At 51.5% G+C, this 19,471-nt stretch overlaps 1 protein-coding gene across 1 annotated transcript in view; it reads right to left on the bottom strand.

Moving 5' to 3' along the window:
- LOC119969162 (N-terminal EF-hand calcium-binding protein 1-like) overlaps positions 1-19,471 on the bottom strand; it is a gene marked incomplete at its 5' end in the record, with an annotated part of 108,605 nt that overhangs the window by 19,998 nt on the left and 69,136 nt on the right. Inside the window, 4 exons of the mRNA XM_038802389.1 lie at positions 1,466-1,557; positions 5,642-5,719; positions 7,185-7,297; positions 8,935-8,988. Of these exons, the coding sequence (XP_038658317.1) occupies positions 1,466-1,557; positions 5,642-5,719; positions 7,185-7,297; positions 8,935-8,988 (337 nt within the window). The remainder of the gene's footprint in view (positions 1-1,465; positions 1,558-5,641; positions 5,720-7,184; positions 7,298-8,934; positions 8,989-19,471) is intronic.

Genomic DNA, 19,471 nt, shown 5'->3' with positions numbered 1-19,471 from the left:
CCAAGCGGTCATGTAGCATTTCCAATAAGGATGCGACATATGCACAGAACTCAATAAAAACTTGGTTATGGACTCACCCGGTCCTTTCAGCGGTATTAAACTGATACCGCTGTACTATCACCGATAGAGTCAAATTTCTTTTTTAAATTTAGTGTATCCAATTTTTTTTCAGCTTGAGGGGTGTAATGAACTCCAATTGGCTTTATTGGTTGGCCAATTGGACCATGAGCTCCCTCAATGATAGCTCATGGAGGGGGCCCATATAATCACCTGTGAAGGCTTTGTAAGCCAGTCTTAAGTTGACTGGACTGCTAGCAGCACAGTTTGTAGCTGCTCCTGTAATATCGTTATTGTAAATAAATATTGGTGTGGTGACAGAACTCCTGCCTCCCGTGGATTACTACAAGGGGCAATTTAGCATGGCCAATCCACCTGCCCTGCACATCTTTGGGTTGTGGGGGTGAGGCCCACGCAGACACGGGGAGAATGTGCAAACTCCACATGGACAGTGACCCGGAGCCGGGATTGAACCCGGGTCCTCAGTGCTGTGAGGCAGCAGTGCCAACCACTGTGCAACCGTGCCACCTGGAGTTGAATTAAAATGTTACCCCACTAACTCCACAAGCTCGTTGAAAGATTTAGTGTGTGGGGCCGCTGGGTAGGCAAGGCACCGTATCACTCTCAATGTGTGAGCGCCACAGGGAGTAAGCAAAATGACTAGCTGCCAGTCATTTTCCATGCTATTATTGGCCCTGAAAAAGTACCACATTCTCTGTGCGTACTGATTCCAATCTTCCAGTCCGGCATCAAACACATCTAAACGTCCGACAAGAGGCATGATGGAAAAAATATTTCCAACCTGTATTCAAGAGATATGGTGAGGTTGCTTAGCAGCATCGCTAGCGAACCAGTCTTAATCCTCATCGCCAGTTTTGTCAGGGACAAAGTCCACACCGAGTTGTGTAGAAAAACAAAACTTATTTGACACGTTAACTATTACATACAGCTCCAGTAGTTCCCTACTGGGTCTTCCCTAGTCTATGTCTGACTGGCTGACTCTATTTATATAAAAGCGCATGAACATAGTTAAGGGCCCCCTCGCCCCCTTATCGGGGGAGTTACCCTGTAAGATTCATGCCGGTTACAACAAAGGGGTACAGTGTCTGTGGGAAAACGAGTTGGATGGGGTACAGTGTCTCTGGGAAAGTGTGAGAGTTGGATGGGGCCCTCCCTTGTTCATCTTCAGAATTGTGCCTGGAGGTATTTTATACCCAGGTAAGAGGGCAGTCAAGGCCTGGGTTAAGATTTAAGCTGAAAGATGGAATCTTTGACCTTGCAGCACTCCCTCCGTTGTCCTTTAGGCCCTACATCGGGCTCTCTCTTCACACTAGAATTCACCCTCATGGTCATCCTGAATCCTGCCTTGGCAAACATCAATTAACCCTCTTGTGTGATCTGTCCTTACCAGGAAGCAGCATGGTTGTCATGAGCTCTGGGGTCTCCAGGAAGTCCACGTTGTTCCTCTGGAAGTTCTTGCTGTAGTTTGCCTGCAAGTGGCTGGGGATTTCCACACACTGAGTTAGTAGTCCATAAATCAGCAAGAAAGGTTCAAGTTGCTGAGTTACACAATTTGAGGTTACTCATCTAGACTTCCAGTATGGAAGTTGTATTTGCGTCTCAGATTCAAATAAGGTTGCTGTAAACACCCAGGAAGCTGAACAGTGAGGCGAACACTGGTTTATTCACGGTCATACGAATCTACCCTCTGGCACTAAAGACACAAACATTATAAGTCCTGCTGGGACAACCAAATTGCTGGTCCCTGTACGGACCAGCTTTTATACTAGATTTTTATGTACCTCAGCTAGGTGGGCATCTGCCCACTAGCCGGGAAGCTCATATTCAACTAGTCCCATGGGGAGATCAATTAGAGTGTTCCCGTGGGCCTCATGGGGTTATTACAGTTGCCAATTCTGGTTGAGCGTTTTCTTACTTGATCCCCCACATCCAATCACCCAGACTATTCAAGAACAGAGAATGCTGCAAAAACTGAGCAAGTTTGTGCATAAGGAGTGTAGTGGCGAGCCCTCTTTCAGGGCAGGGTTTTGGAGGGGCATGTGACCTGTTCAGCCAATCGGGCTGACGAGCGCCAATCCTGGGGCTGAGCGTGAGCTCTCCCACGCGGTCTCGAAGCTAGCGGTGAAGTCATCGGTAGCGTAATTATAATTCTCTGCACATAGTTATTCTGTTAATAAACAGTTCAATAGTTACTCTGAGAGCTCCTGTGGAGAGAGAAGGGAGCTAACGTTTCGAGTCTGGATGATTCTTTCTCAAAGCTGGAGAGAGCTAGAAATAGGGGTAGATTTATACTGTAGTATGTGTGGGGGGGGGGGGGGGTGTGTGTGTGTGTGTGTAGGGGGGTGGGGGGGTTGGTGGAGCAGTGGGGCTGGGGGGGGGGGGGTTGGAGCGGTGGGGCTGGATAGAGAGCCAGCCACAGGTGGAGATTGACATAGATGTCATGGATAGGAAGTCAAAGGGAATGTAAATGGCGGCAAATAAGATGCAGATAGAGGTTAGATCAGGGGTGGGCAAACTACGGCCCGCAGGCCGCATGCGGCCCGCCAAAGGTCTTTATGCGGCCCACCAAGTCATTTTTAAAAAAAAATATAAAAAACAAAATTTAAAAAAAAAATTTTTAAATTATTTTTTTAAGGTTAATGGGGGGGGGGGGGGGGGGGGGGGGGGGGGCTGTTGGGTTACTCACTGGTATAGGGTGGATACGTTGACTTGAGTAGGGTGATCATTGCTCGGCACAACGTCGAGGGCCGAAGGGCCTGTTCTGTGCTGTACTGTTCTATGTTCTATATGAGGCGCCCAGAATCATAACCGGGTGAAGTAATTATTTTACTTAATATACTATGCGGCCCTTTAAAATTGTGAATTTCTGAATGTGGCCCTTGCACGGAAAAGTTTGCCCATCCCTGGGTTAGATTGTGTCACTTTATGTCACTTTTGTTTTGAAACAATACATCTATGGGGTTGGAACATAAAACAGTACAGCACAGTACAGGCCCTTCGGCCCATGATGTTGTTCCGACCACTTATCCTCATCTAAGATCTTCTGGAAATGCAGAATTGCTGCCTCAGATGCTGGAGAATCTTTAATTTAGTATGAGTTATTAGAGATTTTGTGTTAGTCAATAATTTTTCAAACAAAGCTTAGACTGTCTTTAGTTTTTGCAAATGGTGTAATCAGCAAAGGACTGTGTTTCATCCCTTCCAGCCTCACATTCGCCTCAATGTATTTTGGACTTGGCACAACGCTGAACTCTTCTTCCGTTGCCTCCATCTTCATGCTCACCTATTTGGGCTTTCCCCGGTTCAATGGATTTTCTCACCAACTTCCAGTATTCTCCCTCTACCTGGCCCCACCCTCTGGCCTCCTATCGGCTCTTGATCTTTTCACTGAGAACTGTCAGCGTGACATCGAGCGCCTCAATTTCTCTGCGCCTCTCACCCACTCTAACCTGCCTCCCTCTGAATTTGCTGAACTCCGTTCTCTCAGGTATAAACCGCTGACCTTGTGATCAAACCTGCTGACAAGGGTGGTGCTGTTGTTGTCTGGGGTACTGACCTCTACGTCGCAGAGGCCGAGCGCCAACTCTCAGACACTTCCTTCCATCTCCCCCTGCGACCATAACCCCACCACCCAACATCAAGCATTATTTTCGGGATGGTCACTGACCTCATCGCCTCTGGAGATCTTCCTTCCATAGCCTCCAGCCTCATTGTTCCCCTACCCCACAGAGTCTGCTTCTACCTCCTTCCCAAAATCCACAAACAGGACTGTCCCGGTAGACCCACCAGGTCAGCCTGTTCCTGCCCCATGGAACTCATCTCTTCCGACCTTGGCTCCATCCTCTCTCCCATTGTCCAATCTCTTCCTGCCTACATTGGTGACTCCTCTCTTGCCCTATGACAGTTTCCATCAACAATTTCCAGCTTCTAGGCCCTAGCTGCCTTTGCCTCGCTGTGGACGTCTAGTCCCTCTACACCTCCATCCCCCAGCAGGACAGTCTGACCAGGGGCCCAAACAATCCCTGCCCAGTACCACTCTCCTCCACTTGGGCTGAACTTATTCTTCACTAAATAACTTCACCTTTAACTTGTCTCACTTCCTGCAAATAAAAGGTGTGGCTATGGGTACCCGCATGGGCCCCAGTTATGCCAGAGCACTCCTTGTTCCAGTCTTACTCAGGCCCTATCCCATAACTCTTCCTCTGTTACATCAATGTCAGTATTGGTGCCGCTTCATGCTCTCCTCTAGACCTGGGGGAATGTATCGATTTTGCTTCCAATTTCCACCCATCTCTCACCTTCCCACGGTCCATCTCCAACACGCCCCTTCCTTGACCTCTCTATCTCCATTTCTGGTGATAGACTGACCACCAATATTCATTACAAACCCACCGACTCCCACAGCTACAGCTGCTCACACCCGCTTCCTACAAGGACTCCATCCTATTCTCCAAGTTTCTCCACCTTCGTCGCATCTGTTCCAATGATGCCACCTTCGAAAATGGGGCCTCTGGCATGTCCCCCTTTTTCCTTAACCAAGCTTTCTCCGACTCTGTGGTTGACAGGGCACTCAACCGGGGTTGACCCACCTCCCGCACCTCTGCCCTCACCCCTTCCTCTCCCACCCGTACCACGATAGTGTCCCCCCTTGTCCTCACCTTCCACCCCACCAGCCTTCATATTCAAAAGATCATCCTCTGCCATTTCTGCCAATTCCAGCATGGTGCCACCACAAAACACATCCCCCCCCCCCCCCCCCCCCCCCCACACACACACACCCTCCCCGGTCAGCATTCCACAGGAATGACTCCTTCTGTGACAGCCTGGTCCTCTCCATCACGGCCAACTCCCCATCCCCTTCCCACAGCACCTTCCCTTGCAATTGCAGATGGTGCAACATCAGCCCCTTTACCACCTCCCCTCTCACCGTTGAAGGCCCACGGCCCACTTTTCGGGTTAAGCAGTGTTTCACTTGCACCTCCTTCAATGTGGCCTACTGTACTTGCTGATCCCAATGCGCTCACCTCTACATCGGGGAGGCCAAATGCAGACTGGATCTGCCTTTGCCTTCGTTTAGTCTGCATGCATGACCCCAACCTTCATGTTGCTTGCCATTTTAACTCTTAACCTTGCTCTTCTACCTACACGTCTGTCCTTGGCCTGTGACACTGCTCCAGTGAAGCCCGGTACAAACTGGAGGAGCAGCATTTCACCTGCTGGTCGGGCAAGTTCAGCCCTCGCGATCCAACGTTGTGTTTGGCAACTTTAGATTTTGACCGTTCTGCTCCATCTTAAACCCCTTTAAAAATAATTTCCATACATGTATTGTTTCAATGCAAAATCCCTCCCCTTTTACCCCCCTACCCCTCCCACACCAGGCCACCTGACTTTGGTAGGTGACCAAATGTAGGCCTGGTATTTGTGTCCTTATGTGTGGGGATTTTTGTTTTGTTATTTGGCTTGTGGAAGCGGACAGCTGACCGTTCTATCTGCTCCGGCGTAAAACCAGACCTGCTCTGGGCCAACTCTGATCTGTAACAGTCATAACCAAACATGATCTTACCTCCTCCATGAAGTCCTGTCCTGCCAGAACTCATACACGATGAAGCAGGTCTCATTTCCCAACTTCTGGACTGAGATGCTGCATAGGAAAGAATACATCAAATATCAAACCAGCACAGGATACACACATTTCATCTTCATATAAACCACCCAGAGATTCCCCAATGATCGCTTCAGCTGACGTTCAGCGACTACATTTGCTGAGCTCAGTTTGGGGTAACAATTGTCGGCTTTATAGAGAACGTACAGCACAGAAACAGACCTTTCGGCCCAAATGGTTTGTGCTGTATTCCACATGAGCATTTGCCCACGCTGCTTCATCTAACTCTATCAGCATGACCTTCTATTCCTTTTTCCCTCAAGGTACATAGATAGCTTCCTCTTAAACACAGGGAGGTTCTGTGTTGGAATGCGTAGCGTTCCCTGCCTCTGAGCTCAAAGCTCCAGGTTTGAGTCACACCTGGGATTTCACGGCCAAGAAGGCTGCATTCATACTAAGTGATTTTCCCTACAGTGTAGAAGGAGGCCATTCGGCCCATCAACTCTGCACTGGCCCTCTGAAAGAGCATCTCACCCAGGCCCACTGCCTCATCATATCCCTGAAACCCCACCTAACCTGCACATCTTTGGACACCAGGGGGCAATTTTAACATGGCCAATCCACCTAACCTGCACACCTTTGAACTATGGTAGGAAACTGGAGCACCCGGAGAAAACCCAAGCAGACACGGGAAGAACATGCAAACGCCCCAGGGTCACTGTCCGTGTGGAGTTTGCAGTCCCCCCGTGATTGCGTGGGTTTCACTCCCACAACCCAAAGATGTGCAGGGTAGGTGGATTGGCTACGCTAAATTGCCTCTTCATTGGAAGAAATGTATTAAAATAAATTTATTTTAAAAAAAGAACATGCAAACTACACACAGACACCCAAGGCCGGAATCGAACCCGGGTCTCTGGCCCTGTGAGGCAGCAGTGCTTACCACTATGCCACCATGCCGGCAAGTATGTGGACATTAATGTGAGTACAGGATTGTGATGAATGCAGGTTCTCACTGGCTACCTGAGGACAGTATCAGTGGGCAACTAGATCCCTGTTTCTGCAGAAAAATATTCAAATAAAGAACTACACAAAATGTAGTTGATGTACTCCATTGATATTATGAATGGATGACATTGGGGCAGCATGGTGGCGCAGTCGTTAACACTGGGACTGCAATGCTGAGGATCTGGGTTCGAATCCCGGCCCTGGGTCACTGTCCGTGTGGAGTTTGCACATTCTCCCCGCGTCTGCGTGGCTTTCCCAGATGTGCAGGTTCAGTGGATTGGCCATGCTAAATTGCCCCTTAATTGGAAAAAAAAATAAAAATAATTGGGTACTCTAAATTTATTTTTAAAAAATGAATGGATGATATTTCTACAGAACGTCAAATCCAGATTTTCTGAATCTTAGGTATTTTCTTCTTGTCTGTAATAGCGTGATCATGCACTGTTTAACACTGACTCTGGGTGATAAGAATCCAGGACAGATGCAACATCCAACTTACTGCAGGCTGCCACTCTGACTGGTTGCCGACTCCACGTATTGTTTCAGAGCTTGGCGGAACTCCTCCACTTCCTCCTCCAGCACTGACATCTGCCGCTGCACGACCAGGATGTGCTGTGTGGGGGAAACAGGAAAGGGAAGTGTTGCATAATTTACAGGTCACAGAGCAATGCAGAGATGACACTCATGTCTCGGTGTTCACAGCTTTATTTGTAAGAGTTTTAAGATACCTCTGCAAACACAAATTGTCCGCGCCATGCTTACCCCAGCACCAGCTTGAGTCATTTCAATGGCGCCAGTTTACTTTGCTCTGAGTCCACACCCAGGCTTAACCAATCAAGCACAGTAAACATGGATCAGTTACCAGATTCACGTAATTCAAGCAATTGAACACGACAGGAAGGCCTTCAATTCCCCAGCAAAACGTTATGGTGCCATAAAAGCTACTCTGTAGGAACCAGCTTAGTTGAACTCTTTTGGTGGGATAAGAGGCTGGGGTTAAGATGCCAATGTTTATGGGCCTCTGGGGTGTATCTGGCAAGTTCCTTGCTAGTGGATTGCTGGAGTATTCTGAAAAGAGGGAAATCAGGAGAGGAATTTGAGTTCCCCCATCATGGTCTGAAAGTTTATTTCCCTGAAGCGACGTCTGATTTCCTTCTGAAATTAATCTCCATTTCCACCATCCTCTTAGGCAGCGAGTTCTAGGCCATAACCACTTGCTGTGTAAAAACGTTCTTCCTCACATCTCCTTGCATCTCTTATGCCAAACCTTAAATCTGGGTCCCCCTAGGCCTTGTATCATCAGCTCATGCAAACGGATTTTACTTCTCCACCTTATTTAAACCTATCATAATCTTGTTCACCTCTTATCAAATCTCCACCAATCCCCTTTACTCTGAGGAGAGATTAAAAGAAACACAGCTTCTTCAATCTAGTCTGGTAACTAAATCCCCTCAAACTTGGAACCATTCCTGGGTAGTAACCTGGCCAATGTTTGGCAAGCAATCGGGACAAGGGATATCTATTTCGGAATCGTGTTAATGGCCCAGTACGGGTGTCTGCTGTTGTTAGCATTTCAGCCTTCAATTAGAGTCATGGAATCATAAAGCACAGAAAAGGCCCTTCAGCCCATTGAGTCTATGCCAGTCAAAAACAACCACCTAAGTATTCTAATCCCATTTTCCAGCACTTGGCCCAGAGCCTTGTTTGCACTGGGAACACAACTGCACATCTAAATACTTCTGAAATGTAACGAGGGTCTCTGCCTCCCCCACCCTTTCAGGCAGCGAGTTCCAGACTCCCACCACCCTCTGGGTAAAAAGGTTTGTCCTCACATCCCCTCTAACCCTCCCGCCCCTTACCTTAACTCTCTGCCCCCTGGTCATTGACCCCTGCACCAAAGAGAAAGGTTTCTCCCTGTCTATCTATGTCCCTCATCATTTTATACATCTCAATCATGTCCCCACTCAGTCTCCTCTGCTCCAAGGAAAACAACCCCAGTCTATCCAATCTTTCTTCGTAACAAACCTAATTGTCGCAACTGGCGCGCACACGCTGTGTTTTGATGCTCAGCTTCCTCAAGTGCCTTTCTGTAACTGCACACGTGGCCCCCTCATACCTTCCGTAGGTTTGGTTCCATTTAGGTACAGGCTTGCCCTGCACCTACATGCTGATCCATCACCGCAGCGTGTAGTCAAGACAGTTTGGTCTGTGAACCAATCTCCCGGTAATCAGGCTGCACTCAAACTTACAGATTTAGTTGCTTCCTCAATTACTTCTTCCTTTAATGGCTCCAGTCTTGGGGTCTGCAATAAGCATAACAAAATGGTTGCTTGGTTAGTTACTGAGCTGCATTGCGCAGTGAAATTTTGTCCACAACTTGATGAGAGAATGGAATATTTTCCATTTCCAGTGACCAACTTCGAACCAACATCAAATGACAGCTGCCCAATTCAACCCATCAATTAATTCATCTCATCCTGTTACACGTCCTATTTGTGTCACCATTGCCATAACTTCTTTTTTTTCATGTATTTTATTTCCAATCTATTCAAAGGTACAAAAACAAACATTTAAAAAAAATTTAGATTACCCAATTATTTGGGCAGCACGGTAGCATGGTGGTTAGCACAATTGCTTCACAGCGCCAGGGTCCCAGGTTCGATTCCCGGCTTGGGTCACTGTCTGTGCGGTGTCTGCACGTTCTCCCTGTGTCTGCGTGGGTTTCCTCCGGGTGCTCCGGTTTCCTCCCACAGTCCAAAGATATGCAGGTTAGGTGGATTGGCCATGATAAATTGCCCTTCGTGTCCAAAATTACCCTTAGTGTTGGGTGGGGTTGCTGGGTTATGGGGATAGGGTGTGGGCTTGTGTTGGGTGCTCTTTCAAAGAGCCGGTGCAGACTCGATGGGCCGAATGGCCTTCTTCTGCACTGTAAGTTCTATGATGATTCGATGATTTTTTCCAATTAATGGGCAATTTAGTGTGGCCAATCCACCTACTCTGCACATTTTTGGGATGTGGAGGCGAAACCCACGCAGACACGGGGAGAATGTGCAAACTCCACACGGACAGTGACCCAGAGCCGGGATCAAACCTGGGACCTCAGCGCCGTGAGGCAGCTGTGCTAACCACTAGGCCACCGTGTTGCCCCATAAAAACATACATGAATCAAACAACATTCTCCACACGTCACACATCACAGTTGTGCAAGTTTTCCCCCCTTTCATCCCCCCCGATGATGAACAGTTCCTCAAATATGGTCATGAACACTCCCCATAGTGTCTCAAAGCCCTCTGTTGATCTCCTCAATTCGAATTTGATCGTTTCCAGCCAGCGAAAGTGGCACAGGTCCCCCAGCCAGGTCACCACCCCCGGTGGCGTTGTCGATCGCCATTCCACCAAAATTCTTTGACGGACAATCAGAGAGGCGAAGGCCACAACGTCGGCCTTCCTTCCCTCCATCAGCTCCGGCAATTCCGATATCCATAAAATCGCCACCATAGGGTCCGATTTGGCCTCTAGCCCCACAATGTTTGCTGGCATCCCAAACACCCCCTCTCAGTGTCTCTCCACCTTCTCACAGCCCCAGAACATATGCGTGTGATTCGCTGTTCCCCACCCACACTTCTCAACTCGTCTGCCACCCGCTGAAAGAACTCACTCATCCTCGCCAGGGTCATATGCACCCTGTGTACAACCTTAAACTGAATCAAACTCATCCTCGCACATGGGGAGATTGAATTCACCCGATGCAGTGCCTCACTCCGCACTCCCCATCCTATCTCCCCCCCCAACTCCTCCTCCCAATTCTCTTTAATCCTCCCTGTTCCCCCAACCACCTGTATATACCCCCAGTCCTGCCCTCCCCTTCCACATCCAGGAGTAGTAACCATTCCAATAAGATATACTCCGGCAGCTTGGGAAACCCTCTCCATTCCTTCCATGCAAAGTCCCTCACTTGCATATACCTAAATTTGCTTCCCTTCGGAAGCTCCACCCTCTTGCGCAACCCTTCCAGACTCGCAAACCTCTCCAGGTATGAATCCCTCGCCCTCACCAGTCCCACCTCTCTCCACCTCCTATACATGCCATCCATCCCCACTGGCTTGAATCCGTGGTCCCCACACAGCGGTGTTAACACCGTCATTCCCTCTGTCCTAAAGTGTCTCCTCAACTGGTTCTACACCCTAATCACGGACTGTACCACCCGGTTCTCCGTGTACCTCCTCGGCGCCAGCAGAAGCACCGCTGTCACCATGGCCCTCAGGCTGGACCCCCTAGAGGACCCCTCCTCCATCCTCACCCACTCTAAACCCCCTCCTTCCACCACCACCTCACCTTCTCCACATTCGCCGCCCAATAGTCGTGCAACAGATTCGGCAATGCCAGCCCCCTTTCTGCCTCTGTAGCAGGGCCCTCTTCACCCTAGTTACCGTCCCCGCCCATATAAACTCCAAAATTGCTGCATCCACTCTCCGGAAAAAGGCCTTCGGAATGAAGATGGGAGGGTCTGGAATACAAATAGGAACCTTGGCAGAACGTTCATTTTTACCACCTGGACCCTCCCTGCCAGTGTCAGGTGTAACGTATCCCATCTCCTGAAGTCCTCTCTAACCTCCTCCACCAACTTTGTTCGGTTCCATTTGTGTATCACCACCCACTCTCCCATCACCTGGACACCCAAATACCTAAACCTATCGCTGACAACCTTAAATGGCAACACCCCCAGATTGACCCCCGACCCACTGCATTCACCGGAAACGTCTCACTCTTTCCGACATTCAGCTTATCGTCTTAGAAGGCCCCGAGCCTGTCCAGTATGTCCAGAATTCCCCCCCTGCTCTCCAATAGGTCTGACACGAGCAGCAGCAGGTCGCCTGCGTACAGCGACAACCGGTGTTCCCCACTCCCCCTCACAATCCCCTGCTACTCTACTGACCCCCTAGGGGCCGTCGCCAAGGGCTCTATCGGCAGCACGGAAGCAGCAGCATCAGCGGACCGAGCCTCGTCCCCCTTTGCAACCCAAAGATCCGTGAACTCACCTGGTTTGTCCGTACACTCGTTACCGAGGGCACGAATGCAAACGAACCCCCATCCCAAACTTCAGCCCAAACCCAAACCTTCCCAAAATCTCAAACAGGTACCATCACTCTACCCGGTTGAAAGCCTCCTCCGCGTCCATAGAGACCATTACCTCTGGTACCCCATCCCTTCGATGGGGTCAGGATCACATTTAGTAACTGCCAAATGTTACCAGAGAGCTGCCTGCCCTTTACGAAACCCGTTTGGTCCTCTGCAACCACCCTGGCACGCATCCTTCCATCCTCCCCACCACTAACTTAGCCAACACTTTCACATCAGTATTCAACAGTGATATGGGCTTGTATGACCCACATTCCAATGGGTCCTTCTTTTTCTTTGGGATTAGCAGTGATCGACGCCTGGGTCAGTGTCTCCGGTAGCTCCCCCTTCTTCAGTGCCTCGCTAAACATTCCCAGTAAATATTGTGCCAATTACATTGTGAACTCTTTATAGAACTCTGCCGGGTAACCGTCTGGCCCTGCGGCCTTCCCGACATCATCCCTTTTATGCTTTCCATCACCTCTATCAGCCCCTCCTCACCACCTGGATTGGCCCAATATAGCGGCTCATTCGTCTCCTCTGGGCTTTCAAGAAAGTACTCCCGGCCTTCAAAAGTCACCCACAGTTTTGCTGGGTACAGCACCCCAAACCTGATCTGCCTTCGGTATAGACCGCTTTGGGCCAATGTCCTGATAAATTCAGATTCTGTTCCCCTCCCATTCACTGTTCCGCTTCTCCCTGGCCCACCACAGGATCTTTTCCTTCTCCACAAACTCACGATCACTGCCTGCAGTGGCTTCCCCGCTCTCGGCCTCTGCCTTTGGACCTCCTGTGCGCCCTGTCGACCTTTGGTGTCTTGTCCAACAACCCCTTCGCCACCAACCCCGGCAGGATCCTCGAGATGTATCTCGTAGAATCCGTGCCTTCCACACCTTCAGGCAAGCCAACGTTACGCAGGTTCTGCATTCTGGATCTGTCCTCCTGCTCCTCTACCTTTACCCTTAACAACTTGCAAAGGTCCCCTTGGAGCCCCACCTCTGCCTCCAATGCCACCACCCAATCACTGTGGTCAGACACCCTCTCCATCTCTCGAATCTGCGACCCCTGTGCCTCCAGGCAAGTCTCGACTCTCTCCACCTTGCCACCCACATCAATCGCCGCCCATTTCCTAACCATCGCATTATTTGCTGCTCAATAACAGTTTTTCAAGTTCCCCCCACGCCCGCCATCAATCCCTCTCCAAGATCACCCTCCTAGCCCGCGGAGCCTTACCACCCACACAACCTAAAACATTCCATTAACCTTCCTAAAAAAGCACCTGGGCACAAAGACCGGGATGTTCTGAACAACAAAACAAAGGCTTCGGCAACACCATCATATTTACCATGTGGACCAGGCGGCAAGGTGGTAGTGGTTAGCATTACTACCTCACAGCGCCGAGGACCCGGGTTCAATTGGGTACTTAACATTTTTTTTAAGAAGATATTTGCCACCTGGACCCAACCAGCCAACAACAATGGCAGCGCATCCCACCTCTTAACGTCTGACTTCATTACCTCCACCAGCCGCGCCCAATTCAACTTGTGCCAATTCAACTGGGCCCAACTCCGCGCCAATAGTATCCCAACGTAACGAAAACCCGCCCCTACCAGCCGAAAGGGCAGCCCCCCCCCCCAACTTCTCACCTGTCCCCGGGCATCAATTGGGAATATCTCACTTTTCCCCCTGTTGAATTTATACCCCGAAAAGATACCACTCCCCCAAGACCCCCATTATCCTGTCCAAGCTCCTGACCGGGTCTGAGATATACAGCAGGCAATCACCCGAGCGCGAAGAGACTCAGTTCTCCACCAACACCCCCCTCAACCCCGCCACTCCATACCCCTCCACCTCCTCGACACCCCGAGCACCATTGCCAAGGGCTCAATGGCCAGGGCAAAGAGCAGTGGGGAGAGGGGACACCCCTGCTTCGTCCCCCCCAGGCAAAGTTTTCCGAGCTGACCACGTGAGTCCGAACACTTGCCTTATACAACAGCCGGACCCAGTCCACAAACCCTACCCAAACCGCCCCGGAATCTCGAATACGTACCCCCACTCCACCCGATCGAAAGCTTTCTCTGTGTCCATCGCCACAACCACTTCCACTGCTCGGCCCTCTGAGGCATCATAATGACATTCAGCAACGTCCGGATATTCGTCCGCAGCTGCCACTCCGTCACAAATCCATCTGGTCCTCACCTATCACCCCCGGCACACAATCCTCTGTCCACGTCGCCAGTACCTTCACCAGGAGCTCCGCATCTACATTCAACATCGGGCTGCACGACCCACACTGCTCCGGGTCCTTGTCTTTCTTTAAAATGAGCGATATTGAAGCCCGAGACAGAATGGGGGGGGGGGGGGGGGAAGCTGGGGGGGAGCTCCCCCCTCACCATCAACTCATTATGTATCTCGTCTAACAGGGGCTGCAGCTCCAACCCAAACTTAGAACTCGGCTGGGATCCCATTCGGCCCCGGGGCCTTCCCCGTCTCACCGACCCCATGCAATCCATTACCTCCCTCAGCCTGATCGGGGCCCCCAGTCCCGGCACCTTCACCTCCGCCACCCTCGGGAACTCCAGCCCACCCAAAAACCACCTCACCCCCCCTCATCCCCACCGGAGGCTTTGAGCTTTACAATTACCGGTAAAACGTCTAAAGCAACCCATTCACCTTCCCCGGCTCCGTTACCACTGTACTCCCGCCATCTCTCATCCTCCCAATTTCCTTCACCGCTGCCTGCCTCCTCACCTGATGCGCAGGCACCCTGCTGGCTTTCTCCCCATATTCATATACTGTCCCCCTCGGCCTGCACAGCTGCCCCACCGCCTTTCCCGTGGACACAAGTCCAAACTCCACCTGGAATTTCAGTCTCTCCTTCGACAGCGCCCCCCTCAGGCGCCGCCGAGTACCTCCGGTCAACCCTCAGAATGGCCTCCACCAATCCCGACCTCTCAGCCCGCTCCACTTTCTCTTTGTGCGCCCAGATTGAGATCAAATCGCCGCTTACCACTGCCTTCAGCCCCTCCCACAACAGGGGGGCAGAAACCTCCCCAGTCTAATTCTGTTCCACAATAGCCACCCCTATCTTTTCGCAAACCTCCTTATCCGCCAATAACCCCACATCCAACCTCCCCTGCAGCAATTGGGGACTCCCTTTGCCAGCCACAAATCCACCCAATTTGACACCTGGTTAGACACCACGCTTTTAAAAAAATATAATTTTAGAGTACCCAATTATCTTTTCCAATTAAGGGGCAATTTAGCATGGTCGAATCCACCGACCCTGCACATCTTTGGGTCGTGGGGGTGAAACCCACGCAGACACGGGGGGGGGGGGGGGAGAATGTGCAAACTTCACACGGACAGTGACCCAGGGCCGGGATTCGAATCCGGGTCCTCAGCGCCGTGAGGCAGCAGGGCTAACCACTGTGCCACCGTGCTGCCCTGTTAGACAGCACACTTGGCAAATACTCCAATCCAACCAACCCTGCCAACAGTGCCTTGTCCAGGACAAAGAAATCATTCAGGGAGTACACCCGGTGGATGTGCGAGAAAAATGAAAATTCCTTCACCCTCGGCCTCTCAAACCGCCTCAGGTCTGCCCCACCAGTGCGTTCCGTAAACCCCTTTGCCATGACCAACAGCCTCAGGGTGCTGGGACATGACTGGTCCAGCTTAGGGTCTAGCACCATATCATAATACCCCACCCTCCCTCATAATCAGCCGGCGCGTGTCCAGGTCCAGAATCTTTGCCAACACCTGCCTGAAGAGCTCCACGTCATCCCAATTTGGGACATGCACATTCACCAGCACCACAGGTCCGTCCCCTGCAACTTCCCCCTCACCATCGCAAATCTCAGCCCAGGTTCTGTCACGATATTTCCCACCTCAAACACCACCGTCTCCTTGATCAACGCTGCCACCTCTCACGTCTTCATGTCCAACTCCAAATGGAAGATCTGCCCCACCCAGCCCTTCCTCAACCTCGTCTGGTCCCCCACCTTCAAATGCATCTCCTGACGAAACACCACGGGCGCGATTCTCTGCTCCGACGGCAGAGTGTCGACTCCGGCGTCAAAACGGGATTGTTTTACTCCGGCGTCGGCGCCCGCTCTGGGACCCCATTCTCCAGCCCACAGGGGGCTAGCATGGTGCTGGACTGACCCACGCCACTCCAGCAGCCGATCCCGGTGTGAACCTGGCACTACGTGGTCCGCGCATGCGCAGTTGGGCCGGCGCCAACTAGCACTTGCGCAGTGGTCTTCTTCCCCACGCTGACCCGACGCCAATTGGCACAGGGCTACAGGAGCCGCCGCGGAGGAAAGGAGGCCGGGGGGGGGGGGCAGAGAGGCTGACCCACCGATCGGTGGGCCACTACGGAGGCCCCCCGGGGTCGGACCCCCCCCCACCGCCCACAACAGGCCGCCCCTGGACCCTTCAAAGCTGAGGTCCCGCCAGCTCAGAGGATGTTAGAACGGCGCCAGTGTGACTCGGCTTTTTGTTGACGGCCACTCAGCCCATTCGGGCCGGAGAATTGTCACATACCCCGACCGGCGCTGCGCCGACCACGCCAGCCCCAATGGCACCAATTCAGCGGAGAATCGCGTCCTGGCATCGGTGTGGCGTGGTGCGATTCGCATGGCCCGTCGGCTATTCTCCGGCCCGGCGGAGAGTCGGAGAATTCCGCCCCTCGTCTGCCTTCAAACCCCTTCAATGAGCGAAAACTTGAGACCTCTTAATCGGCCCATTCAACCCCTGAACATTCCACGCAATCAACCGGGTCAGGGGGACTCCCTGCCCTACCCCCTCCCTATCAGCCATAGCTCCTCTTTACCCAGCTCTCCCAGGTCCACACCTCGCTCACTCTCTGGGCCTCCACAAGATGTCCGCCACCATCCTCCCTTAACCAACTGCGCCACATCAACTCCAACCACGTCAACATCCACCTCTCCCCTAACCCTCCCCCCCATGAACAAAGAAACAAAAAAAAAACAACCCCCACCCCACACACTCCAGAGATTGTCCACGCACTGCACACCCATTAACTAGCCTGCCTGATAGCATGGTGGCCTCCACTCCACTCCACCGGCTACCCCCCTTCCCCATTATCACCTCTCACCTGTAATTGCCCAAAACACTTACACAATCCACACCTACACACAGTACAATCTGCCTGGTTTACGCTCCCGTATTCCCCATACTGTTCCCCAAAGTTCAGTGTCCTTACAAGCCTCCCAGTCGGTGGTCTCTCATAAAAGTATTCACCTCCTCCGGCGTAACAAAATAAAACTCTTGATTCTAATGGGTGACCCACAGACGAGCAGGTTACAACAACTTGAACCTTGACCCTGTTGAAGGCTCCGCTTATCCTGGTATATACGCAGCACGTTTCCTTCCCAGGTATACTCTCTCGTCTCCTTCGCCCACCGCAGGATCTTCCCTTTGACCAGAAAACGATGCCACGGCACCACCATCGCCCTCGCCTTCGGCCTCCTCCTCTGCGCCCTGTGCACACGATCCACCTCGGGAGGACGGTCAAAGACCCCCCTCCCCCACCAGCTTCTCGAAGATCGTCGCCACATAACTTGTGGCCCCCGTTCCCTCAATCCCCTCAGGCACTCCACAATCCGGAGATTCTGCCTCCTGGAGTAATTCTCCGGGTCCTCCACCTCCTCCCTCAGCCGCCTCCGTCCCTCTGCCACGAGCACCATCTCCGCCTCCGCCAAGGCCAACTGTTCTTCATGATCCACCACCACCTCCTCCACCCTCTGGAGCGCCAAGCTCTGGGCCTCCAGCCTTTAATCCACTTTGTCAATAGCCACCCTGATCGGCTCCGCCACCTTAGCCGGGCCCTCTTGCCTCTGCTGCTGGGACTTGGTGTTCAGAAATTCCACCAGTTGCTCAGTAGACCACTGGGCCGGAGACAACGCCCCAGTGCCCTCCGCCACCTTTACCTCTGACGCATTTCAAATGTCCTCCCAGCCAGACTGCTGCCCCTTGATCATTACCCTTCTCGTCGACAAGCCATAAATCGGCCCCACCGGAGGGGAATTCCTCTCTATCACACTTCATACACTTTGCTCCAGCAAACACCCCCCTATATCGGATGAAAAATGAACAAACAATTCCTCCTCAAGCGGGAGCCAATCAATATGCAACCACTCACTCCATGGCTCCCACTGGAAGTCATGGAAACAATTTACAGTGCAGAAGGAGGCCATTCGGCCCATTGAGTTTGCACCAGTTCTTGGAAAGAGCACCCTACTTAAGCTCATGCTTCCACCGTAGCCCGTAACCTCGTAACCCCACCGAATCTTTTGGACACTAAGGGACAATTTAGCATGGCCTATCGACCTAACCTGCACATCTTTGGGTTGTGGGGGTGAAACCACACAGACATGGGGGGAACGTGCAACCTCCACACGGACAGCACGGTAGCATTGTGGATAGCACAATTGCTTCACAGCTCCAGGGTCCCAGGTTCGATTCCCAGCTTGGGTCACTGTCTGTGCGGAGTCTGCACATCCTCCCCGTGTGTGCGTGGGTTTCCTCCGGGTGCTCCGGTTTCCTCCCACAGTCTAAAGATGTGCAGGTTAGGTGGATTGGCCATGATAAATTGCCCTTAGTGTCGAAAATTGCCCTTAGTGTTGGGTGGGGTTACTGGGTTATGGGGATAGGGTGGAGGTGTTGACTTTGGGTAGGGTGCTCTTTCCAAGAGCCGGTGCAGACTCGATGGGCCGAACGGCCTCTTTCTGCACTGTAAATTCTATCTATGAAATGGACAATGACCCAGGGCCGGGATTCGAACCCGGGTCCTCAGCGGCGCAGTCCCAGTGCTAACCACTGCGCCGTGTGCCGCCCCTGCGAATGCAATCCTAACCGGCTCAATGGCTCCTCGTAGGACAGTCCCCCCATACCAGGAATCAGCCTGGTAAACCTTCGCTGCACTCCCTCTCGAGCAAGAGCATCCTTCCTCAGAGAAGGAGACCAGAACTGCACACAATATTCCAGGTGTGGCCTCATCAAGGGCCTGTATAACTGCAGCAAGACATCCCTGCTCCTGTACTCAAATCCTCTCGCAATGAGGGCCAACATACCATTTGCCTTCTTTACCACCTGCTGCACCTGCACGCTTTAAACCTGTCACTTAGGGTCACAGGTCAACTGATCAACCCCTTGTGAGTCTGTTCAACATTTCATCATGGCTGTTCTGTATCTTATCTTATATTCATTAGCCTGCAAAAAAAAAAAACTATCTCGGCCTTGAAAGCTTCAAGTGACTCAGCAACCATGAAGGAGTGAGTTATTTCCATTCTCCTTTGTGCAAAGAATTGCTTCCTTATACCGCTGCTAAATTCAGCCTGGTCCCAAGAATATCACCTCTTGTTCTCAAATCCCCCCTCCCGCCCCACTGCCACAAGAGGAAATAAATTCTCTTCACCCAACCTGATCATTTAACCACCCCAATTAGATCACCCCCTCAGTTACACCTCAGACTTCTTTGGAAAAGCAATACTGTGCAACGCAAGTCATCACAAAGGTGAATCACAGCGTTGTTTCCCGCACCAATATAATCAAAACAAAACAACCCAAAATAAATGCTCATTGTCCATGGAATCAAAGATATGAAAAGTGGCCATTAGCCAAACAACTTTATTCACATGG

Source organism: Scyliorhinus canicula, chromosome 7 (genome assembly GCF_902713615.1).
Source record: "Scyliorhinus canicula chromosome 7, sScyCan1.1, whole genome shotgun sequence".
Taxonomy (NCBI): domain Eukaryota; kingdom Metazoa; phylum Chordata; class Chondrichthyes; order Carcharhiniformes; family Scyliorhinidae; genus Scyliorhinus; species Scyliorhinus canicula.
Note: the sequence above shows the minus strand (reverse complement) of the source record. Positions and strands in the feature narration are given on the sequence as shown.